The sequence below is a fragment of the Pelodiscus sinensis genome, chromosome 2 (assembly GCF_052426305.1).
Source record: "Pelodiscus sinensis isolate ZL-2025 chromosome 2, ASM5242630v1, whole genome shotgun sequence".
NCBI lineage: Eukaryota > Metazoa > Chordata > Testudines > Trionychidae > Pelodiscus > Pelodiscus sinensis.
In genome coordinates, this window is record NC_143053.1 from 152,849,143 (window position 1) to 152,875,660 (window position 26,518).

General features: G+C 41.8%; 1 protein-coding gene across 1 annotated transcript; it reads right to left on the reverse strand.

Moving 5' to 3' along the window:
• Positions 1-24,883, reverse strand: LOC142827239 (succinate dehydrogenase [ubiquinone] flavoprotein subunit, mitochondrial-like). The gene is made up of 10 exons (XM_075921631.2): positions 24,713-24,883; positions 22,777-22,901; positions 17,252-17,420; positions 16,142-16,337; positions 14,331-14,502; positions 9,926-10,044; positions 4,014-4,125; positions 2,381-2,511; positions 1,595-1,708; positions 1-409 (listed from the first exon to the last, which is right to left on the reverse strand). Exons 1-10 carry the CDS (start codon positions 24,805-24,807, stop codon positions 323-325), a joined length of 1,320 nt encoding a protein of 439 aa, XP_075777746.2. The 5' UTR covers positions 24,808-24,883; the 3' UTR covers positions 1-322.
• Between the last annotated feature and the right edge of the window lie 1,635 nt (positions 24,884-26,518).

Consider the following 26,518-nt stretch of genomic DNA (forward strand, 5'->3'; position numbering starts at 1 on the left):
TAAGTGCATTGAGTTTATTTCCATGAGAGAGGCTCCACAACGAAGAAAAACAAGAGATCACAAAAGCTAAATACTGTAACAAATAGGGCTGGTTTAGATTTTATTTTGGCATTAGTTTTGTATCTTCGCTTCAAATGTTTTGAGAGGCACGGAAGAGAACCAGTGTGCACTTTGCTCAATGGCCAGCATATCCCTATTATATCAGTGACAAATGCCATCATTAATATGACAGTAGCTTTCTCAATGAGAATACTTATGTTTACATATATCATTAAGATCTGGCAGACATACATTATTACATGATTTACATAGCTAACCGTTATTAGTAGGAACGAATAGCAGGTGGAACTGTTGCGCAGTCTTCTTCATTTAAAGTTTTGTCAATTACAGGTCTGTATTTTAAAGTAACCTAAAGATACAAAAGACAGTATTAACTAAAGCAAACAAGAGCAAGAAATCACAAATTATGTCATAGAAAATACTGGCAACTACTGCTCCATCACAATATTCAGAATTAGAAAATTGACAAAAAAAAACTTGCAAAAAGCAACATTAAGTCAAAAGCATCTCAAATGGGAAAAAAAACCACCTCTTTCCAGATCTAAGTAAGATTTATTTCTAAGTTCCTTCTTGCTTCCCTACCAGTAACATCTTGGAGCATTTGAAGGCACAGTCTGTATTCAAGGGAATAAAATGCCTCATGTCACTACCAATCACCCTTCTGGCACTTAAGGAGGTTAATCACCTGGAAGGGGAGGTGATCCTGAGTACTTCGTATTAGAGCTGTACTGTAGATCACCTTGCAGGGGGAGTGTGCATATAGGGAGGGGGTTGTAAGAGCAGAGATTTTTAAAGCTGTAAATTATTTATACTAAGCATCACCACACACATCTGTGTAATAAGAATTATGAACTAGCCTGTTGTAAGATGAAAAACTATTCCAGTTCCCAGCCAAGTACAAAATCAATTTTCTACAAAGCAATTCAGGAATGGCTCTCATCTTGCACATTTAGTTCTTATACTCCTAAATTATACTACTGTACAGTAGACTTCCACTAATCTGGCACCTTTGGGACCCAGGTGGTGCTGTATTACCAGATATGTCCGAGTACCTGGAGGTACTATAAAGGAGCATACTCCCAACCCAATCCCCCTTCTCTCACCTCCCCTCCCCTCTACCAGAGCCAAACTCCTCCCCTCCCTGCTGTAACCCAGTCTCTCTTCTGCCCCAACCTTATGTCTGGGTTCCAAGGCAGCTCCCTATGCTCAGCAGCCAACTGCTAGCAAGTGCAGGCTGGATGCTGTGTGCACTGGGGACTGTGAGCGGAATGGCGCATGATGGGAGTGTGCATGCGGTTTATAGTGGCCCGGCCGTGAGAGCGGCTGACTGAAGCACTTCCGCGTTCCAGTTACTGCCCGACTATTGGGAGTACCAGACAACTGGACACCAGACTATTGGAGTTTTACTATATTTAACTAAATGAGGTACTTCATAAAGAAATTTCAACTAACTTCCATTACATTAATGCAATTTCCACTTGAAAAACAGGATGGGACAAAAGCCCCCCCCCCCCCAACCCCAGAATCAACATACCGTCCCAGTCTTGGCATCCATAAAAGAAAGGGTGTGTTTTCTCCAATGCTCTTCAAAGGGTCTTTTCTGTTGCCCTTGTATTGGCTTGGAAAAGTCATATTCATCTACCCTTACCTAAGCAGTAAAAAGAAAGTATTATGCAGTAGATCACAAACTGCATTTTCCAAATGAATTTAACTACCAACAAGATTAGGTCACTTCTAATTATACTGCTGTAATACCAAATTAATGCTGTAATACCAGATTAAGTTTTGTTCTACATTTTATGTTAATTCCTGTTTTTATTTCAAAATTAGTGCAGAATTTCAGCAAGTTAAGTAGGATTGTAACTGTGTGGAAATTCTAGAGTGCATTATCTTCATATAATGCGTACACTGTTTTCAATCTTTTTATTGCTAGCCAGTGACCATATCATAGCTATTCTTTTTATCAATATTTTAAAAGTAAGATTCAGTGGGACTGATTAGAAGCTGTGTTTATTGCATCAATACCCAGCTGATTCTGGTTACTGAGATACTGATCAATGGGTGTGAAAGGGTCATTTAGATTTACTTAAACCATTGAGGCCACAAATCAGTTTACAAGCTTGAAGTCAATATCAGGAACACTTTTTCAAGCATCTTAAATCAATTTTAGAGTTTTAGGAATAAGCAATGCAAACTGAAACCTCACCCTTCTCCCAACCTCAAGTATATGTGATTTAAAACCAAGATATGTTTGCCAAGAAAAGTTGTCCCATATGTATGAAAACCCTATTTATGAAACATGTTTAAAGTACACAAGCACCTTGTAGTCCTCTCTGGCATGAGCACCACGAGAGTCTTTGCGAGCCTCAGCACCATAAATAGTTTGCATAGCACAAATCATCAAATTTTGCAGTTCCAAGGTCTCCACTAAGTCAGTATTCCACACCATACCTAGCAAGACATTACACTACATTGAAGTATGTTTAGCAACAAGTGTAAGTACTTCTCATCAATCTCTTTTGTTTGCTGGTACTGTACTTAGAAGACAGTACTGTAGTCACAACACATGTTTTCCTACGCAAAAAGTGCATCTCCATCATAGCATGCAGACATCTCTCGCCAGTCTTGCATCTTTCATAAGCTGACAATCAATTTTCCCTCTTTTCCATCCATGTGCAGAATAAACTGTGTGCGCACTGAGGCATGTGCAAGTGTGCGCCCCTAGCAGAAAGAGAAAACCAAGCTTTCTGCTGATCACTGGCTGTTGCTGGAATCTCTCCTAAGCAGCCACACAAGTGCACGGTTTACAGGCAACATGTCTGATAATACTGATTAACTGTGCAAAAGTAGCATATTTTGGTTTTGAGGCATGTGCCTGCCACTACTAGAGACAATTGTGAAATCAAACTTAATTATCTGAGTCAAAAATAATTATTAAAGACTAAATGTGCCCAAAATGAGATTGAATCTTGCATGTAATGCATCAAAACACAATTTTGTCCTCATACTCAAGCAGCGTTTGTTTCAGCTTACAAAACTTGGCTCCAAATTTAAATGAGGTCACTTAAAAAAAATCTTTGGAGCTAGCTGGGCAAAAAAGTTTTTCCAGCAGAATTTTACTGGTATCCAGTGGATACAGGCTACGTTTTTAAGAAACTGTATAATCCAATTGCCGGGATCACCAATACGCTGATATCATGTCATTCATCCATAAGATCTTAAATTGTAAGACAGGCTTTTCCTCAACTTGGTGTCTAACAATCACTACAGCCTGTAACACAGCCTCTTTTAGAATGTTCAGTTCAAAGCCCATCTCTACAAGTAGCTACAAAAAGAAAAGTTGCGGAAAGGAAAAAAATAATTTACCGATTATTTAAGAAACTCTTGAGTTGTATCCTATTTTTACAGGAAAAGGTGTACACCCTCCTTAGAGAGCTTAGTAAAGCTGGATTTGTGTATCTTTTTTCCCCAAATAAACATATACCAGAACATTGTTAAGAATAGATTAACCTTTACACATTATACTATTTTCAGGATTTGTTTATAATAAATTAAGACTAATATCCTTCTGCATATTTGAGGTGAACACACACAAGTTTTCTGGGAAGGAATAATATTTTCCTTATATTGAAAAGTGTTAGGTTTTTTTCTAGTTTGTGTAAGTTAACTAACATTTACACGTCTGATTTTTTCTAATCTACATTTGCATTCTATAAAACATTCAAACAGAACCTCTTTAAAATGTTTCCATGCAAATTCACAAATGTCAAGACAACTGCAACAATAGTTTTGAAACTGCAGCTCAAGTCAGTTGATTTTTATATTAACTCTTCATTGTAACTGAAAATACCTTTGAAATGTAGAGATTTACACACAGTGCGCCCCCACACTGAGTAAACACACGTACACGCACAGGTAACAAAATGAACACACAAGCTACTGTAGAATTGTACCTCTGTCAAATGTCTTCAGGTCATCCAAATCACGATAAATGTGGCCAAGTTTCTCACAGCCTTCCTGTAGTACAGAACCTGTTCGGAACACTGCAGCATGGCTTTGCATTGTCTACAAGACACCAAAATGTTTTAAAAAATAGTATACTTCCAAAACCTGTAAGAAGTTTCAAGGAAGGCATTAGAATGTCTTTTGTAATCTCAGTTTCTACAGAATTAAGCTTTCTTTTATAATTTCCCGTCATTGTGGTTGCAAACCCATTCTGTATGTGAAATAATGCAACGATTCCATTCTGAATAGGAAATCTGAAAAAGTTCTAAGGGCCAAACAATCCCCCACATATTTATGCAGGGATCATCGAATTGAGGACATAAATGCGTGGTTGCGCAGGTGGTGTCGCAGAGAGGGATTTGGTTTCTTCGATCATGGGACTCTGTTCCGGGCACAAGGATTGCTAGGAAGAGATGGGATCCATCTAACCAAGAGAGGAAGGAGCATCTTCACGGGCAGGCTTACAATCCTAGCGACGAAGGCTTTAAACTAGGTTCGTCGGGGGACGGTGACCAAAACCCTGAGGGGAGTGGGAAAGTCGGATACCGGGAAGAAATGCAGAGAGGAACTAGCAAGAAAGGAGGACCCCTGTTGCAAATGGAGAAGATAGGGTGATCAACTGGTTACCTGAGGTTTTTGTACACTAATGTGAGAAGTCTGGGCAACAAACAGGAGGAACTGGCCCAGTCCAAGAAATATGATTTAATTGGGATAACAGAGACTTGGTGGAATGACTCGCATGACTGGAGCACTGTCATGGAAGGGTATAGACTGTTCAGGAAGAACAGGCAGGGAAGAAAAGGAGGGAGGAGTTGCACTATATGTAAGAGAGCACTACGATTGCTCTGAACTCCAGTATAAAGAGGAAAAAAAACCTGTTGAGAGTCTATGGGTTAAGTTTAAAGGCACAAACAACAGCAGTGATGTTGTGGTTGGTGTCTGCTACAGGCCACAGAATCAGGTAGATGAAGCTTTCTTTGGACAGCCAAGAGAAGCTTCTAGATCGCAGGCCCTGGTTCTCGTGGGGGACTTTAATCACCCTGACATCTGTTGGGAAACCAATATGGCAGTACACAGGCAATCCAGGAAGTTTTTGGACAATGTTGGGGATAACTTCTTGACAAGTGCTGAAGGATACAACAGGGGCCGTGCGCAGCTTGACCTTCTGCTCACAAACAGGGAGGAACTAATAGGGGAAGTGTGGAGGTGGGTGACAACCTGGGAAGCAGTGATCATGAGATGGTAGATTTCAGGATCCTGACCAAAGGAAGAAAAGAGTAGTAAAATATACACCTTGGACTTCAAAAAAGCAGACTGACTCCCTCAGAGATCTGATGGGCAGAATCCCCTGGAATGCTAACATGAAGGGGAAAGGAGTCCAGGACAGCTGGCAGTATTTTAAAGAAGCCTTATTGAAGGCACAGAAAGAAACCATCCTGACGCATAGCAAGAGAGGCAAACATGGTAGGAGACCGGATTGGCTTACGGGGGAAATCCTTGGTGAACTTAAGCACAAAAAGGAAGCTTACAAAAAATGGAAACTTGGACAAATGACCAGAGAGGGGTTTAAATGTATAGCTCGAGGATGCCGGGGGTTATCAGGAAGGCGACAATGGAATTACGACTGGCTAAGGATGTGAAGGATAACAAGAAAGGTTTCTACAGGCATGTTAACAAGAAGGTGGTGATCAGAGAGGGTGTGCAGCCCCTACTAGATGAAAGAGGTAACCTAGTGAAAGATGACGTGGGGAAAGCTGAAGTACTCAATGCTTTCTTTGCTTCCGTATTCACGGACAAGGTGGGCTCCCAGACTACTACGCTAAGTGACGCAAGATAGGATGAAGATGGACAGCCCTTGGTAGGTAAAGAACAGGTTAGGAACTATTTAAAAAAGCTAAACGTACACAAATCCATGGGTCTGGACTTAATGCATCCGAGAGTACTGAGGGAGTTGGCAAATGTCATTGAGGAGCCTTTGGCCATTATCTTTGAAAAATCGTGGAGATCAGGAGAAATCCCGTATGATTGGAAAAGGGCAAATGTAGTGCCCATCTTCAGAAAGGGGAAGAAGGACGATCCAGGAAACTATAGCCCGGTCAGTCTTACCTCGGTTCCTGGAAAAATCATGGAAGGGATCCTTAAGGAATCCATTTTGAGGCACTTAAAAGAGAGGAAAGTGAATAGGAATAGTCAGCATGGATTCAAAGGGCAAGTCGTGCCTGACTCATCTGATTAGGTTCTATGATGAGGTAACTGGCTCTGTGGGCCTGGGAAAGTCAGTGGATGTGATATACCTTGATTTTAGCAAGGCTTTTGATATGGTCTCCCACAATATTCTTGCCAGCAAGTTAAGGGAATGTGGTTTGGATAAATAGACGGTAAGATGGATAGAAAGATGGCTAGAAGGCCAGGCCCAGCGGGTAGTGATCAAGGGCTCGATGTCAGGATGGCGGTCGGTTTCTAGCGGAGTGCCCCAAGGTTCGGTTCTAGGACCGGTTTTGTTCAATATCTTTATTAATGACCTGGATGAGGGGATAGATTGCACCCTCAGCAAGTTTGCGGATGACACTAAGCTAGGGGGAGAGGTAGATATGCTTGAGGGCAGAGATAGGGTCCAGAGTGACTTAGACAAATTGGAGGATTGGGCCACAAGAAATCTCATGAGGTTCAACAAGGACAAGGGCAGAGTCCTGCACTTGGGACGGAAGAATCCCAAGCATAGTTACAAGCTGGGGACCAACCAGTTAAGTAGTAGTTCTACAGAAAAGGACCCGGGGGTTACAGTGGATGAGAAGCTGGATATGAGGCAACAGTGTGCCCTTGTAGCCAAGAAGGCTAATGGCATATTAGGTTGCATTAAGAGGAGCATTGCCAGCAGATCCAGAGATGTCATTATTCCCCTTTATTCGGCTCTGGTGAGGCCACATCTGGAGTAGTGTGTCCAGTTCTGGGCCCCCCACTACAAAAAGGATGTGGACACACTGGAGAGGGTCCAGCGGAGGGCAACCAAAATGATTAGGGGGCTGGAGCATATGACTTATGAGGAGAGGCTGAGGGAGTTGGGTCTGTTTAGTCTGCAGAAGCGAAGAGTGAGGGGGGATTTGATAGCCTTCAACTTCCTGAAGGGAGGTTCCAAAGAGGATGGAGAGAGGCTGTTCTCAGTAGTGACAGATGGCAGAACAAGGAGCAATGGTTTCAAGTCGAGGTGGAAGAGGTCCAGGTTGGATATTAGGAAAAACTATTTCATTAGGAGGGTAGTGAAGCACTGGAATTGGTTACCTAGGGAAGTAGTGGAGTCTCCCTCCCTAGAGGTGTTTAAGTTTCAGCTTGACAAAGCCCTGGCTGGGTTGATTTAGTTGGGATTGGTCCTGCCTAGAGCAGGGGGCTGGACTTGATGACCTTCTGAGGTCTCTTCCAGCTCTATGATTCTATGAGTAGGGCCTGGACCAGTAGGAAAGTAGAGCCACACAGCACCACTCTACTCCCAGCTCTGCTCCAAACCTTTCCGAAGCCTCTGCCCCCAACTGAAGTCTGGCTCCAGACCTGGCCCTCAGCCCCCTTATCCATGTCTGCATTTTCCCCTGGTCTCATGTCTCTATTCTCAGTTCTGGGAAGAAAAGGGAGGGGGGCACAAGCCCGAAAAGCTTGGGGGACTACTGTCCTAAAATGTAAAAGCTACCAGGATTCCACAATGTAATAGGGAAGACTATAAAGGAGTTTAACTAGGAAGAGCAGAACTGAATGACAGAAAGCTCCAATTATTCTAAGATTGTGGGTAGGGTTTGGGTAAAGTACCAACACTTTATACACAAAACTGGATCCCTGAACAGCATATACTGATTCTAGGTGCAAAAGTCACCTGTTTTGCTATAACCCCTGACTGGAATCAAATAAAGCTTGATGCATTTGCAATCTCCAATTATTAATTTGTGATGTTCAGAATTTTCAAGAGGTCCTGACTAAATCAATGAAAGTTTCTGAATCACAGTGAACTCAACTTACAAAAAGAACTGTTGTATTTCGAGTATAAGTCAATTCTGTGCTGAGTGAGGTTCAGAAGCACTTTAAAATGACTCATTGAAGTTATGATTGTAGCCTAAATTATTTCTAAAAGGGCTTAAACTCACTTGGCCCACATTTTTGCTTGTAACTGGATACCCTCTCTCTACAAGTTCAACATGGAATGATCTCTAGGCTGTTAGTTAAGGTGGATTAAAGTTCTTGGAAGTTTAGCTTCATGTTGTGTTCAGCATCAATTCTCTAGATTTTGCTATAATTAATAAGAAAATTAAATGAAGGCATTGCATGAAATTAAAAAAGGGGGTATTCAACACAGGTAAGAAGGATTTTTTTTTTTAATACAACATATAATTATATTGTGGAACTCACTATTACAGCACATTGTAATAGTGAGCAAAATTCCGAAAGGGAAAGGACATATGTATGGATAACAAGAATATCCACTTATAAAAACATTTGGAAGAGATTAAATCTTACGCTTCAGATTTTAATCCAATCTTTAGTAGAGATCATGGCAAGGCCTAATGTAGGTAGAAATTACATCACATGTTTACTGCAAGGTTCTTGTATCTTCCTCTAAATGATAAAATATGGTTGGAAGTGAATACAGGACTAAATGGACCACAAGTCACATCTAGTATCAGCTCCCGTGTTCCTAAAACTGTTGAAGTGGCTGTCTTACTACATTTCACTTCATGCATGAAGTGTAGTTATAGCCATGTTAGCCTCAGGATACTAGAGAGATGAGGTTGGCAATGCAATATTTTTCTTGGTCTAATCAAAGATATTACCTCATTCACCTTGTTTATATTTCACTTTTACAGCTAGGTGTTTCCTTCAGGAAGTAATCTTGGCTACCAATCAGATCCATATATAATGATTTGCAAACTAATCACTTAAGTCTTGTCTAAACACTTATAAAAACATAGTTATAGATTTGGCTTCTGGAAAACAGATTAAAGGCCACATTTTCACTTGCCGTGCTAGAGACCGATAATCTGGCATATGGTTTAGCAAGCCTAGTTAAAACCCATAAATCAAATGCTGAGGGCAGCTCCAGTCAGCAATGCCCTCAGTCCCAGTCATGAGAAGGGAAGCTGATGGGAACATTTACTCCTGTCATCTTCCTTCTGTGAAGATGGCACCAAGCACATCTTAAGGTAAGCCAACTCCAGCTATGTATTTTACATAGCTGGAATTGTGTACCTTAACCCAACCCTCCTCTCTAGTCCTTATATATGCACAACATCTCAGAATTTGTGCGCGCTATGATTTATCAGATGCTGAGCTTAAAGCATAGACCAAAGAGCAAGAACAGAGCATTTTCATTGGTGAGTATGAAAATATTTCATTGGGAAAGGTGCATCTGATCAGATCAGACAAAAAGTAGATCAAAAGAGGATGACTGTTTCAAATAGACAGGAATAGAATTCCCTATAATCTGAGCCCTTGGACAGCTGCCCAAGTCAGATTAAAATGCCGCTCAGTTCATTAGTAGAGCGCCCACAGCTCTGATTCTATTGAAGGTGCACATCTGCTCATGCCTCAATGCACATTTTTTTTCCATCTAGGTATAGAGTAAATTGAGGGAACATTGGAGATTTCAAGTGGCATTTCTTTTTCCTAATTTAAAGGACAAGGGTGATCTTTTGGGCAGGTGATTCAAGCAGAAAGATCTTTGTGTAGAAAAAAGGCTGATATTGATAAACTTCAGTTTTCCAAAGCCTGAGCTTCATTTTACTAAATATCAACTTAGCTTTCATAAATATCCACAGTATATCTTAAATATCAACCTCAACTCAAGATATTATGCTCCAGTCACTGGTACTGAGGTCCTTACCTTCTGCATATTAAGTCTCAATTCTGATGTTCTTATGTTTCCATTGGCAAATCGTAGTTTGTCAAGTTTTGCAACAGATTCTTCTCCAGCATTTGGTTTAATTGAGGGAACTGATTCTCCTATGAAGGGTAAATATCTTCATTTTTCTTATTCAATTATTTCAATAAGATCAAGATTTAACGATCCTCAGGCTTTCACAATCTTACAAAGCAATAATTATTTTAAGTGTTTTTTCTTCATTTTAATACATCAAAGTAAAAGTCTATGAATAAACAATAGAACCTGGAAAGTGATAAAATACACTTTTATGAAGCAAGACACATGTACTTTTTCTTGTATTATGTGGGATGCTTATATGAAAACATGAGTTCAGGATTCATCAATTCTCTGTGTTTATTCTCCACCGGAACTTGTTAGAAGCATGTTTAGTGGCTAGAGAGAGTATAAAATGAGATCACCCATGTTCCATTCCTGTCTGCCACTAACTTCATGTGACTTCAGTCAAGTTACAGCCTAACAGTCTATGCTTCAGTTTCCTCACCCGGAAAGTGCAGCTACTACTTACCTGCTTCATGGGGATGGGTATATTCAGTTCATTTATGTTTACAGAGAACTCTGGGATTAAAGGAACCAGAGTGCAATATATTAACTATGCTGTCGAACATACATTTTTGTATGTTTTGCATCACAGGCGGTAAGTCAGGATGCATAATTGAACCAAAACATTTCAGAACAGACTTTCCACACTACCATTAAGTATACAATGTTTTACAGCTTGAAAATGGTTTAAATGTTAGTGTTAATTCTACTGTAATTCTGAAAATATATTTAACTTAAATAAAAGTGTAAATAGAATGTTAAGATAGTTAAGCTCAGAAGTAAGACAACAGTAAAAATTCCAGCCTTTACTCACACTATCCTTGATAACACTTCACACTGTGTCAAAGAAGACCTCATCAATACAGCCGCTCCCCGAGTTACGAACAAGTTATGGACCAACACTTGGTCCGTAACTCGAAGTGTTCGTAACTCGGATCCCATAGAGTTACATAGAGACCGCGCAGTTCGTAAGTGCGGATTGCTGTTCATAACTCGGATCCGCATTTACGACTACTTTGGTCATAAGTGGAGGTGGTCGTAACTCAGGAAGTGGCTGTAACCAAAGAGGAAACCAAGTTTTATCAATACTATGGAAGTATGCTATCCTATGCCAAATATCTATCCATTTACATTCTGTATTAGGTCCCAAGGGGGATCTACAGTTGATAATCCCAGGGTGTAGAACAGGCCTGGGCAAAGTACGGCCCGCGGGCCGCATCCGGCCCACCAAGCTACTGGATCCGGCCCACAGAGACAGGACCTCCTGCTTGCCCCGCGTGCCATGCAGAAAAGTAGTTGCAGGGCTCTGTTTCTGTTTTGAAACTGGAGAGCAGCGGAGCAGTTTTAGGATCTGCCCCGCCCCCAGCACATTCCCATTGGCCGGTTTCTAGCAGAAATCAGCCAATGCAACTTGCATGTTAGAATAACAGGCAGCTAAGAAGAACCATGCCCCCTCTCCTGGGCTCAGACAGTCATGAAGCACATGGCCAGTCAAGCAGGCTGGGAAACATTTTAAGCTCTGTAGGCAGGCAGGCAGGCAGGCTAGTTTGGCAGCTAACAAGTAAGTCTCTTGGCCACAGCCTGCTTCTGGCACCCCAGCCCTTTCCTGCCCCAACTCTCTGCCCCCCCCAACATACCCAAACCCTCTGTCCCCCTCTCACACCCATACCCCCTCCCAGACCTGGCACCCCAATCTCCTACCACCCTAGGTCACATCCCAAACCCCTGCATTCCAGTCTCCTGCCCTAGGTCACAACTGCCTGCTTCATCCCAATTCCCTCCCAGACTCCAGTCTCCCTCCTGCACCCCAGTCCCTTACCCAAAGCTCCCTTTTGCACCCAACCTCCATTCCAAAACCCATGTCTCCATGAATATCATGGAAGAGTGCAATCCTTGACCACTTTTCAAAATCTTGGAGTGGCCCCCTGTGACGGCACGTTGGGGGTTCCCCGTCTCCTGCACCCCGAAATGGCACAAACAGACAGTACCAGCCAGTGGAATTGAGGGTGGTTTATTGCTCCTCCAGCACAGCGCAGCACAGATGTAATCTGGTTACAGGAACTGGGCTAGGAGGCCTCAGGCCCCCTTGAGATGGGGGAGACTGGGCCCCTAAACTCCAGCTCCTCTCCCTAGGCTGTCTCATCCATCCTCCCAGACAGCCACCAGCCAACTAACCCACTTCCAGCCCTGCCCCCCAGCCAGGGCCGCATTCACCTTCCTTTGTTCCTCTCCATGGGGGGTGTCTGGCCACTGGTTCAACCAGTTTGTCCTTACCTCTGCCTAGTGAGGTTTTCCCTGCTGGGTCTTGCTCCAGACAACAGAGGTCACCACAGCCCAGCAAGTACCCCCACTACGTCACACCCCCCATCAAAAGTTATTGGCCACCGCTGCTGTAGAAGTTAATGTAGGCTACAGGACACACACAAGCATATTTGGGCACAAACTGATCTGTAGCACTTAAATGATGTGTGTAGACTCAAACTCATACTGAGGGAACAAGAGTGGTACAGCCCAACTGAAGTGGTAAATAAGGATGGAGTGTCACATCTACTCCATATACAGAGAAAATGCAGTGATTATCGTTGTTGACAAGAAAGATGTGGGGAAAAGATCTCAAGCCTATACCTAGTAGACAGACTCACAGTTCTCAGAGAAATATGTATATTTGTACTGAAGAATTATCAATGGGGAGGATGAGTGGCAAGAGTTAAGGTCAGCGCTGGTCATGGGAACAGGAATCTCTGATTTAATTTAGATATAAGAGATCTGTTTTTTGGTTGAAAATGTAAAGTGTTCTATTATGATTTAAGTTATCTCAACCTTAATGCTTAGAGTTTCATGACTATATATTGTTCCCAATTTCAGAAAGGCATAGGAAGTGAGCCTATCATACAATATTTAAATCCCGTTTCTTCTCCCTGGCTAATATTAATAAAGCCTCTCTAATAAAAGAGTTAATCCAACTAAGATTCCTAGTTTGAGAGTACATTCCTTCTATATCTTGGCCCACATACCTAGTGGGACAGGGCTGAAGAGAGGTAAGTGGATGTTGTTTTAGATACAGATTTTATTTATACATGTAAACTAACCAGAAATGAGGGGCATTATGCTAACCTTTTTAAATAAACTAAAAGTGTTCTTCTGATCCATAAAAATCAGAAGTTATTAAAATCAAAACCCACGGTAACCGTTTTAGAATGAGCTCATGTTTTTATATAAAAGTAGAACAACAGAAGTTACAGTGGAAAGATCTAAGTATTAAGTCATTCTGTAAACTGCTTTCTAAAGTATCAGATATGTTGCCATCTGACATGCACCTAAAGGAATTAATTTTATGTTAAAATTTTAAAATGTAACATGTTATACGTGCAAGGCTGCAGCAAATGTCATCATCTCAGACTTGTTTCAAGTAAGAACAAATAGTATAAGGTGAGTTTGCACTGTATCTTCCATCTTAAAATGTAGTACACTCCAAGACCTTGTTTCTTAAAACTCATGATAGCATCAGTAGTATTAAATTGTTCTGGTATGGAAGAAAATCCTCTCAATCACATCGTCCAATTGCTTTGTCAGAATTATATTGCCCTACAATTAGATACAATATAGGGACGTATGAGACTAGCCGACTATCCGATAAGCAGAAGTTTGTGTGACGAGTCACTTCCCACCCCCCCCACTTTGCTGCCTCTATCAGAGAGAGACAGCAATGGGGGGGAAGAGGGGGAGGGAGGAGAGAAGCCGGAGCTGGTGTGGGGGAGATCCGGCTTAAAAGCCAGTTCCCCCCAGCACCATCTCTGCGGAGGGCAGGGTAGGTAGAGTCACAGCAGGGAATGGCATGAGTGGGGACTGAAGCAGCCTCTGCTCACGCTGCTTCTGCTGCAATTCTGCTATTGAAATGTACAAGAGCCCCATTTCTAAAGGAAGCCCTGAATTCCCTGCACGGCTTCCACTTTTGAACTGTAGCAAGAGTTCAGAAGGACTCTTGCTACAGTTCAAAGGCGGAGGCGCTCTTGTAGAGTAATTGAATAGTTGATGGAAATCCCATCAACAATTTGATTAGTTTATTAATCTAAATTTAACATCCCTAATGCAGTATGGTGAATTCTTGACGTTAGTAACACTGCACATTATGTACAGCAACAATAGAAAATTGCAATAGCTTTATATTTTCAATAGTCTAGCTATTAACCCTATAATTACTTGCTAAGATGTAAAGATATAAAGTAATAGAATGCCTTTTAGAGGATGGGAATTGATAACAATTTGTTCTGACAATATTTAAGGAGTTAAACTTGAACAGTCTTACCAGGCTTGCATAATTCTGCAATAGTAAGGGCACAAGCACGACCAAAGACCACCAAGTCCAAGAGAGAGTTTGCTCCAAGTCGATTAGCACCATGAACAGATGCAGAAGCTGCTTCACCACAAGCATACAAGCCTGGAACAACTTGATCTTTGCCATTCACATGTGTAATTACCTGTAATTTCAAAAGAAATTCACTCAACATGTTTGCAAAACCATCTGTAAAATAAGGATCACTAGCAGATGAGGCCCGTTTTTGTCTGGGCAAAATCTTATTGCCTAAATTAACATAGGAAAGTTCAAGAAATTAAATATACGTAATAGAAAATTTTATTCATGTACTTGCAAGAGGTAAAAGAGTTTTGAAATCCTGCAAAATTCAACTTCAAAGATTCATTTTATTGATTTACCATATATAGTAAATTTGAAATCAGAAACCTGTAAAGCTTTCATTACTCTTTCTGTAATTAATTTGAATTATTTTGTGATTTGCAACAGTAAAACTTTTCTTTGCACTAAAATTACAGTAGAATAGGTGACTCAATGTTAATTTTGTTAGCAAATATTTTGATGAACTCTACTCATAATAGCCAGGACTTTTTTCTGATGGAAAACAAAATAATTATTTAAATCTTTCACTCAGCATATTCTGGTGTAAAAAGTAGTGCATTCAGCAAATTTAAGTGGCAGGATTTTATGAAAAATTTGGTATCTGTAGGAAAGCATGAAGTATGACTATTTGGCACTAATAAATCCAGAAACTCACTCTTCAAAATATGTAACAGATTTGTAGTACAGCATCAAAGTTTCATTGTATTTGAATATCAGTTATTTATCTTGAAAGCACAAAGTCAGTTCAAATAGTAAGCAACCAATTTAAAGGTGGGAAAGGGAACACCATGAAAATAATTTATTAACTGAAAAATTGCATAAAAGAATGTGATATTAATTATCAGGGCTTGACAAACGGGGCGAAATCTACTAGCCAGCTCCGTGCTGCGGATGCGCAAGACCCGCATTGTGCATGCGCACGCCGCTGGTGAACGGGGTGACCGGATGAAATCTACTCACCATGGGCGAGTAGAAACAGTGATTTGTCGAGCCTTGTTAATTATGATGTTTTACCGGCATCAATGTGAGACAAAGCAGCATGGCTCACCAAAATATTTTTGTAGTAAAATTCAGAGCAGAGTGGGAAGAAAATTGGACTCTATAATGCCAGACCATGTTGACAAGGCAGAATTTTATATTTATTTTAAAAACTGATCTAAATAAACTAATCCAAGAAATCAGACTGGTAAATTCTCAGATTCGCTCAGCCTGACACAGGGACTGGTTGCCATTAAAATTGGTATTTACACAGCAGTGAACTTAAGTTACCAATTTTAGTGCAGAGAATGCAGTAATGGAGCTAATAATCCATATCAGCTAAACCTTTAATGATTTATAGTTCAAGCCCATCTATACAGCCATTTTTAACTATACAGTATTACCCTCGTCTGAATGAACTTTCACATGGACAGTTTAAAGAACGCCTGTATACTTAATGCATATTGAAAAGACTACATTTCATATTTTGCATATTGTCTCTGGAGTTCCATCCCTATGCAAACATCCCAAGAATGCTGTGACAACTTGTTTACAAGACAAACAAAGTTATAACTTTTTCAAGTTATCTTAATATTATATCATTTAACATACTTGTACATATAAATTTAGTAGCAAGCTCACTTCAGACTAATTTTATAAGGAACCCAATATTTCATTTCTACTAGAGAAAACAAGATTTCACGATACTGATCTATGATAGTTACCTGCCCTTTGTAGTTAGTAGGAATACCTCCCATATTGTAATGCACAGTAGGAAGAACAGGAATAGGTTCTTTTGTGACATCCACACCAGCAAATATCATAGCTGTTTCTGAAATTCCAGGGAGGTGCATTGCTAGCTGTTGTGGTGGTAAATGGTGCAACTGCAAATATACATGATCTTTCTCAGGGCCACAACCCCTAATGTGAAAGGAAATAGGAGTGAAAGGTTGGAATACTGCTCTCCACAGAATTTCCCCTATATAAAAGCACTCATTTCTAAAGTATCTTGACCATATTATCTAGACACTATATATAAAGACTTCAATTTTATCCAGTCATCTGCATGGTAACATGAACCACAAAAAACACCAGAAAAACAGAATTTAAGTCATTTTATTTCTGCTTTGAATAATCATTTGGGAGTTCAAAACAGATATTCACAACCAAATGTGTGTGTGTGTGTGCGCGCGCACGCGCTTACAGATGCATCCTATTTAGAAAACTGATGCATCTGGAAGCACAGAAGAGCATCAATAACTGACCTCCTTCCCCAACCTTAGTACACGTAAAATGTTCCCCATTCTACTGTCTTTCCTACCATAATTATGAAATTCCTGTATTTTAAATGAATTTCTAAAACAACTTTAATATGAAGTCTCCTAGTGTCCTGCAAAGATGTTGATGTTACAGCAATTTACAATTTGTAGATTACAGTTATCAGACCATTTAGAAATTATCTAGTGAATCATCAGGTGAATGTTAAGAACATCTGTGGTATCTTTTGACTTCAGAAAAATATCAAACAGGTATGGGCCAGATTTTCAAGAGCACAGCAGCTCTTGCTGTCTCCAATGAGAGCTGATGCGTTCTGAGTGTTTTTGAAAATCTGGCTTAAAGCTTTAATTTTACTAAAACAAAAAAGACTAGAGAACTTTTCTGATTACCCTTTAAAAGGGATCAAGATTTTTGCCTAAAATATATGTAAAATCTTCAGCCTTCTACCAGTTTAACATGGCTGCTCGAGATGATCCAAAATCTTCCATGAACTATTGCAACTCCCTATCTGCTTTTACCAAATACAAAAACTTATGTCACTGAAAAATTAAACAAACCTTCCTTCGCGGATTTCAATCGTCATAGAACGAGACACAACATCTCTGGAAGCAAGGTCCTTTGCAACAGGCGCATATCTCTCCATAAATCTTTCACCTTCACTGTTAATAAGAATACCTCCTTCACCACGACAACCTTCTGTAATAAGACAGCCAGCACCATAGATGCCTGCAAAGCAAGAAGCAGCAATGTTATGAAATACTTACAAGATAATTTTGTAATCAAGTTATTGTAAAAACAAAAGTATTTAATTTAAAAGATACGGAGGATTCCATAAGACAAAAGTGACACAGATCTCTGGCAAAAGGTCCCCTGTTCTTTGCAAACTGCTCTCACTTCAGACCGACAAAAATATCTTATAGGATGTTTATCTATAAAACAGTAAAATGTAAGGGTACGTCTAGACTACATGGCTCCGTCGACAAAACCATGTAAACTAGTTTACCCGGCATAGTCAATGAAGCAGGGATTTAAGTAATCCTCGCTTCATTAAAATAAAAATGGCCACTGCGCTGTGCCAACGATCAGGTGATCTGGCACAGCGCAGCAGCGTTTCACGAGGCATACTAGAGCAGTCAACAAAGGCTTCCCTTGTCGACCATGCCGCATCTAGACTACCGCGCTGTGCCGGATGAGCTGATCGTCAGCACAGCATGGTGGCCATTTTTATTTTAATGAAGCTGGGATTATTTCAATCCCCACTTCATTGACTATGCTGGGTAAACTAGTTTACATGGCTCCGTCCACAGAGGCATGTAGTCTAGATGTACCCTAAGGTATCTACAGAAATGTTTGACTTGTTAAGCCTCAATACTTGTGAGATGTATACAAAAGTAATATTTACTGAAAATGTATTTATTCTGAAAGTATGCTTTATGGACTTGGAGTAAAAATTAGTCATGGGGTATTGTGTCTTAGTGATGACCTGTTCAAGCAAGGTAAATACAGGGCTGACATAGCCCAGAGAAGAATGCTTATGTGTTTGAAAGGCTGAAGGTGTCAGAAACCTGACACCCAGCACAATAAAAGACAGTCCCTTTTCCCAGAAGCGGGGAATAATAAAGTCACTCACAGTACTGGCTACCACGAGAACTGTTACACCTCTGAATATTATAAAGTTAATATTTTAAATTGCTTTCTATTATATTCCACCCTTGGACTGATTTTATGACAGTCTGCAATTCCACATCATTGCTGCTCTACTCCTTACAGCTAAAAGGAAGGAGGAGGAGTGCAACAGATATGCTTCTGTGGCTCCCTGGATCACCCAGCGAGTAAAGACTTAGCTCAGTATTATCTTCTCTTCCCTCAAATTTAGCAAGACCCTCTTCATTCCTCTGGGTGATCCTGGGAAGTGACAGTGTTGACTGATTTACAAAATTTAAAGGAATACTGGTTTTGGTAATTCAAAAGCTTAATTAACATTCTTTGACCAAAAAAAATATTAATGTTATACATGTGTATATATATTATATGTACCACCACACAATGAAATAGTCAGAAAATTGTAGTTATAACACCTTTGACAGTTAAGAAATTCAAAGATCAAGTAACCATATCTCATTCACTTTTCAATGTGGACCATTAGCCTTCATTACCCCTACGTTAAATACAGGTTCTTTACTACAAATAACAAGGATAATCCGAAAGACACACTGTACTTCACTTTAACACCAACACCTAGTTTCTTAGCTTCCATAAACATTTTTATAATTACAATATAAGAAGCAGTCCAACAGATTTCCACCTACCCTAAAAATGAACAATTGCTGGAAGACGTCATGATATTTCAATACATCTTCCCCTTCCCACTCTCACTACAATTCAGATATCTAGCCAATTTACTTGGTAATTATGTCCCCACACCTTCTGAAATCACACAAACTGCACAACAATAAACTTATGACAGGCCTGGCAGGATGCAATTTAAATTGATAGTTGTCCATAAAGGTGGGCTTCTCCTAATAGAAATTAATGGAAAATAAATAGATGACAGTCTCAAACACATCCTCCCTCTCACATAGCACCCACAGGAATTCATGTTGTAGGCCCTGCAATCATATAGGCAATTTTTACAGTCCTGATGTTATGATTCCACTTGCTAACTGCTAGGAGCACAGAGGCTGCTTTCAGACAGAATCCACTAAGCAGCTGGGTTGGACTTCCCTATGGCTGTGGGTTAGTCATCATGGCCCTCACCAACTGCTTCTGCTCTCTCTGCCATCACCAGAGTTTTCTCCATACCTTGCACCTGCAAGGATCCAGTCAGTGTTTTCTCTAAGCTGCCTGGCAGCAGAGCTTCACAGGTGATTAATTAGTCAGTCAGCTCCATGCAAGGAGCCCTGGGAAGCTGTGCCACCACACAGCTTAGAGCAGCAGTTTCCAACCTTTTTAAGCCCAAGATCACTTTTTGAATGTAAATGCAACCCAGGATATAGCTCAAACCCAAATACCCTTGCTCTTCCTCCTTCATGCCTCTCCTCTCCGAGGTCCTGCCCCTGCTCACTCCATCCTCCCTCCCTTTCACCAGGTAGGGGCAGATGGGTTTGGGCACAGGCTCTGGTCTTGGACTAAGGGATTTGGAGCGTCAGGGGCTTTGAGCGGAGCCTTGACCACAGAGTTGGGGGTGCAGGAAAGGGTTCAGGGTACAGAATGTGTAAGAGTTTGAGTCCAGGGGGCTCAGGACTAGGACAGGAGTTTAGGGTGCAGAAGGGGGTTCATACCTCTTGTGGCTCCTGGGTGGTGGTGCAGTGGGGCTAAGGTAGGCTCACCCCTGCCCTGCCCCACTCTCAAAAGCAGCTAGCAAACTCCCTACAGTCCAAGCCCTATTGTGCCCCCCATCCGTTCTGTGGGGATAGAATACATGGTGGGAAGGGGCACCCTGACATCAGTGCCCCTCCTCTGCACTACAAGCAGGAGGCTCTGGGTGGGAGGGCGGAGGGGAGAGCTCCAAGGGCAGAGGGCAGGAGCAGCATGGCAGTGGGGGGAGTGCAGCTCAAGTGCTGTGCTTGATAGCCTCTTAGCCAGCCAGTCACGATCACCTGTCAGAGGCTCTAAGATCTATCAGTAGAGCTCAATCTACTGGTTGGTGACCATGGGCTTAGAGGGAACACTGGTCAAAGCCTGCTCACTCACTGGAGGGCACTGGGACTGTCAAAGGAAGAACCTTTCAGCAGCTGTGTGGCCTTCTCTACAACTGGGGGTTCATCACTCTCCTTAACATCCCTGGCCAAGGATCTCTCTTCCCCAGACCAGGACCAGAGTCTCCTACAACTTCTGTCTGGGTGCGTCTAACCCCTTGGCCATGGAGAGAGCCCCCTGCAGCCCTGCTCTAATCCCAAAATTCCCTTTAATTTCCCACAACTGTGAAAATAATGTATATTAATACTTAAAACTTCCTCCAGAATACTTGATGAATGAAATGGATGTAACATGGAAAATACAAAGGCAAACGTGCAGGGGCCTGAACTATGAAAACCCTGACTTCAGTTATTAGGATGTCTTTAAAGTTCAAAAATACAGTATTGATTAATTTGTTTCTTAATTCTGGGAAGCATTAGTGTCAAGAAATCAGTTGATAATTCCTAAAGAAATAAGATTAAAGTGTACAATCTAAAATTTAAAACATGAAAGGAAGAATTCATTTGTTATTTTAAAGAAAGACTCAAATGGAGGCAATAAATTACAATTCTGAAAGGTGAATATAAATTGATGTATAAAATTATTACTAGGGGGCTGCGCCCCATGCTCACCAATCCCCCTTTTTGTGGGGGTTAGGCAAACCCAACTCTCCCCACAGCCACCGGGGAGGTTGGGCTGTGGCTCCGCCAACCCAGGCCCCTTCTCTTCTCCCTTCCCTCTGATGGTCCAGGCCCCTGCCCCCCGCGAGCCTGGACCCCTTTTCCATCCCTCTCCCCTCCCCCCCCCCCCGCCAAGCTAGCCTGGGCCCTTTCTCCCTCCCCCCACTCCCCAGCCAGCCCAGGCCCCTTCTCTCCCCCATGCCTCCCCCCCACCTCGCCTCTCCCAGCTGCGGTGTGTGCCAGGCTCAGGTCTAACCCTGGTGGCCAGGGAGGCACAGGTAGTGCTGTGCACACACAGTGCTTTGGGGCACTGCAGCCAGCTGAAGTGGGAAAAGCAGCAGCGTGAGGGCCACTGTCCCGACCTCTTCCCCATGAAGTCCTGCCTGTGCTGCTCACTGCCCTATCCCTACCCACAGAGCCCAGGGTTGCCATCCACCCACCGAGAGCAGAAGGGAAAGAGCCTACAGGCCAGTGTGATGGCTCCCCGGATGGCTCGGGTGCTTTGTCAGCTGCGGCAAGTGCAGCTGCTGGAGAGGGGGTCAGTCTCCATGGGGGTAGATGGATTCCAGGAAGTCGGGCACCACGCTCCAGCTCCCCAAGAGCCTGGTGGCAGAGGAGCCTTACTCTTAGTACTTGTCACCAGGCTGCTGTCCCAAGCACTGCACAAACACTCCCACCCCGGTCTATCACAGCTGCAATGTGGGGTCTGCCAGCCACTGTGCCATGTTTCTTGACACTGAAAAACCTATGGGGTGGGATAGAGGAAGGTGAGTAGGTGCTTGGTTTAAAGAAACAATTGCAAGTGGTGAGAGGAAGCAGCGAGGTCAAGCTTCAGCTGGGGGGAAGGAGGCGGCAGGATGCAGAGTGACGTGATAACATCACCCTGTTGTCCCGCAGGAAAAAACTTTACTATATAGAGAGAGATTTGTTACAGTATTTGAAGCCCAAAATTAACGGAATGCAAGTACCAAAAGTACGTAAGTACATTTCTATGCAATTGTAAAAGTTTCTCCCACTTTACTTCATAAGACTCCTGAATTGAGGGATCTATATTTCTCCTACCACAATTGCAGATATCAAAAACATCTAAACAATTTCAATGAATGGAAATTCTTTGCTCCATTTAGTTGCTTCCAATGTTAACTTTTGCATGAGAATCTGTAGCCTGAAAAGAGGTGGTAAGGGTAAGTGGTAAAGCTTTTAAGCTGTTTAACACACCACAGATCTTAATAATGTAAAACTGTGAGGCTTAATATTTCAGAGATGTTCTTTCTGAATATTTTAAGTTCCTGGAAAACAAAGGTTGCCTTCCTAGACTTGTAATCAAGTGGTTCTCAACCAGGGACAAACATACCCTAGGGGAGAACATAGGGACCTTCCTGGGTACTGTACATCAACTCATCTAAATTTTTCTCTAGATTTAACAATCATCTACACAAAAAGCACTATCAAAGATAGAACTAACTAAAATTTCATACAATTATCTATTCATACTTCTCTATATACTGAAAAGTACAATATTTATATTCCAATAGCTTTATATGGTAAAAGTCAGAAAGTATACAATTTGAGTAATAGTGTGCAGTGACACTTATATTTTTACATCTGATTTTGTAAACTAATTGTTTTCAAGTGAAATGTAACGTGGGTGTATGCACACCAAATCAGACTCCTGAAAGGGATACAGTAGTCTGGAAAGGTTGAGAGCCAATGTTATATTGTACCTGTAGGATGGAACTGTACAAATTCTAGGTCCTGGCAAGGAAGGCCAGCTCGTGTGACCAGAGCTGTGCCATCACCTGTGCTGGTATGAGCAGATGTGCAACGGAAGAAGGTGCGGCCATATCCACTAGAGAAAACATTTCAAAAATTAAAATTTGTCTGCAATAGTTTCCTTAAGAAATCAGTAGAGAAGCAGTCAGATATCATTAGGATATTCAGCTTATTCACTGCACTTTGTGCAATGCAGATTTATAATTCAACTAAAGCAGAGGATAATTTCAACACAGCATTCAGTCAGCCACTGTAATCATTTATCACACAATTAAGATATTCACACATTTAAATTGAATCAACGGTGAACAAAACTGATAGATTATCTGCTATGTAACTTGACCACAGAGAGCATCATCTAGCGCAGGGTTTCCCAAACTATGGGTCGCCTTTACATTTCAAAAGGGTCCCCAGGTGGCTCTTAAGGAACCATTCACACATTTTTTGAATTGCCCTGTGCCACCAAATCTTCCTGAATTGTCAAAATGGGTGCCCATCTGGAAAAGGTTGGGAACTGCTGATCTAGCTCAATTAGTATCTGAGAAATAACTTGAGACCAGCAGGTGGCAGAGCAATAGCACTACCCTTTCTTCACAATTTCTAACCAGAGTTCTTTTCATAAACTGTCAATAGAATCCACTGGACACGGGTGGAGGGAATCGGGGTACAGGAAAGGATGCAGAAATTTGAGTTGTGAGCTAGGGCAGGAGGGGACTGATCTGGGGCAGGGGACTGGGGCGCCAGATCTGGGAGGTAATATGGATATAGGAGGGGGGCAGAGGGTTGGGGAAGGGAGGGATTGGGGTGCCAGAGGTAGGCTCTGTCAGGAGACTTACCAGCCAGCAGCAGTTCCCGAATCATCCTCCCTGCCTGCTCCGCCCCTGCACAGGCCGCAGCCATGTGCTCTGGAGCACCTTGTGCTTCATGGCTGCCTACTATTTAAATGGGCAGCTCCCATTGGCCAGTTTCTGGCTAGAAACCAGTCAATGGCATTGTGCTGGGGGTAGAAGCAACTCCTGAAGCTTCTCCCCTCCCCTCCGGACTCACAGTTTTTAAAGAAAAACTGCCCCACAGCTGCATTTCTGAGCGGTTTGTGTGGGTGAGGCGAGGCAAGCAGGAAGCCTGCCTGGCACTCCTCGCAGCGTTCATGGGCCGGAGCCAGTGGCTTGGCGAAACGGATCCAGCCCATGGGCCATATTCTGCCCAGGCCTGCAGTAGGCCCTACATATATGTTTTCCTGCCATAGCCAGTTTACATCTAGCATTTTAAGTAAAAGAAGAAAGTACAATGTAACTAAAATATTTAAAGATTATCCTTCACTTCACAGACTACATTAACTGCCTCCACAGACTCTAGCTTCATAACTTAAAGCCTTTTAAATTACTCAACCTTAAAATTCAAACTTCAATCAATGCAGTATATTAAAGCATGGAACTAAAACTAATTAGAGTAATTAAATTGCATGTATTCTGTTTTTTTACCCAAAAGATAAAAAGTGATTTAACTAGAGCAGGGTTTCCCAACCTATGGGTCGGGACCCAAATATGGGTCGCCATTACATTTCAAAAGGATCGCCAAGTGTCTCCCCCAGGTAGTTCTGCCCTCCCTACTCACCCCGTTTTTGAATTGCCTTGGGTCACCAAGTCTTCCTGAATTGTCAAAATGGGTCCCCATCTAGAAAAGGTTGGGAACCACTGAACTACAGGCAGTATTATTCTCATTTAACAGATAGGGAAATGAAGAAATATGAAGTAATACGTATTGTGCTAGGTCACAGTGTTCCAATAGCATAATTTGAACTCGAACCCTTGCCTACAACCGTATTTTTCTCCTCTAGCTTCTAGATTATGCTACCTCACATTATAAAACATTTTTCCATTACATTACCCAGTGGCAATAACAGTGTTCTTTGCTCTTAAACGATGTATCGATCCATCTTCTATGCAAAGTGCAATGACCCCACAACATTCACCATTTTCCATCAGGAGATCCAAGGCAAAATACTCAACAAAGTAGCTGGTATCATATCGTAGAGACTAGAAAAGAAAACATTTGTAACAGTTAAGGAATGTGCAAAAGTTAAAGCCACCCCACTTTTTCAATGTCTCATTAAAGGGCTTAGTTAACATAAGAATAAAATCAGACTCCGTTTTCATGGAAACTATTTTCCAGATAAGCCTGTATGCAGAAAGTCTGCGGCTCTTTTAGGATGATTGTATTCTAGAATATAAAAAACTTTTAGATTGAAGAGGTCACATTTAATTACCAAACCATTTAAAGGAATACAGTCTCACATCAAACTTGTCTGAAAATGTTTAACCTATCAACATGAAGTTAGGTGAGAAAAAAAAATACATTTTTCATTCTACTTTGTGTGTTTGACAATACCTAGTATATGGTGAATCTCTCTTTTTAGGTGATCTGTTTCTATCCCATACACTACTAGCATGTTATCCCTCAATTTACCAAGGGGAAACTTCACTTTACACTTCAAGCACTATAAGGGGGTGTTAATGGTGTGTGTTTTAATGGGACTGAGGAATGGACTGGCTTTTGAGATTTTGCATTTCAAATGCCACTTTGAGGATACAGAGTGCCAGCAATAAGTGGATCCCTGGCGCTCCCTTCATTTCTGAAAGAACCAGATAGCAAATTGAAGCAGGTTTCTGATCTCTCTTCACCTTCCCTCACCCACCCCCATACTATTTCTCTGTATTATGGTTCCACATACAGACTTCATTCAAGATTGAGAGGAACAATTAGCTAAGGCTCAGTAAACAATGCATGAAGTACATGGGCTGTTAAATTAGGTCTAGAAGCCATTTACTAGTTCTTAATGGTATGCTGGGTATTTGTTCTTTTTTATGGCCTTGCACAGCAGCGTGGTGGTAGCATTTTTTCATTGTCAGAATCACGCTTACTGTAACTGCCCATTTTTCTTGCTGTGATCGTGGAGGCTAGTTTTACTTGATACTTCCTTGTTGGGGTGTCCTGCCACTCTACTTGACCCATGAAAAGATCAAGATGAACTCTGATTTAAAAAAAAACAAAAAACCCCACCAACCAACAAATGGTCTGGCAGCAGTTTATAGACTAACAAAACATGTAAATGGTATCATGAGCTTTCGTGGGCAAAGCCCACTTCTTCGGATGACCAGAGTTATGAGTTTGGGATGTGAACACTCGAAATAAATAGGAGCAGGGAAGGGGGGAGGAGGAATAAGGGAGGGGCTGGGAGACAGATCAGTAAGTATCTGGAGAATGGATACTTAAACATAAGCAGATAAAAATCAAAGTCAGTCCTTCCTGACATAGGAATCGATCTATCAACCGTGATTTTTATCTGCTTAGGTTTAAGTACCCATTCTCCAGATACTTACTGAAACACACACACTCTCTCCCTCTCCCTCTCCCTCTCCCTCTCCCTCTCCCTCTCCCTCTCCCTCTCTCTCTCTCTCTTCTCCTCCTCCTCCTCCTCCCCCCTCCGAGTGTTCACATCCCAAACACGTAACTCCAGTCATCTGAAGAAGTGGGCTGTGCCCACGAAAGCTCATGATACCATCTACATGTTTTGTTAGTGTATCAAGTGTTACCAGACCATTATTTGTTTTTTTTTCTGTAACAGACTAACTCTGCTACCCTCTGAAGCTCTCCTTCTGAGTTGCCAGGGTAGGAGAGAGTGAGTGCGTGAGT

Excerpts from the sequence above, each read along its gene's own strand:
- LOC142827239 (XM_075921631.2), bottom strand. The coding sequence starts at position 24,807 with ATGGAAAATGGTGAATGTTGTGGGGTCATTGCACTTTGCATAGAAGAT. Across the intron at positions 1,709-2,380 it reads ATGCCAGAGAGGACTACAAG|GTAAGGGTAGATGAATATGA; the intron begins GTGCTTGTGTAC and ends TTTACTGCTTAG. Across the intron at positions 410-1,594 it reads TGGATGCCAAGACTGGGACG|GTTACTTTAAAATACAGACC; the intron begins GTATGTTGATTC and ends TTGTATCTTTAG.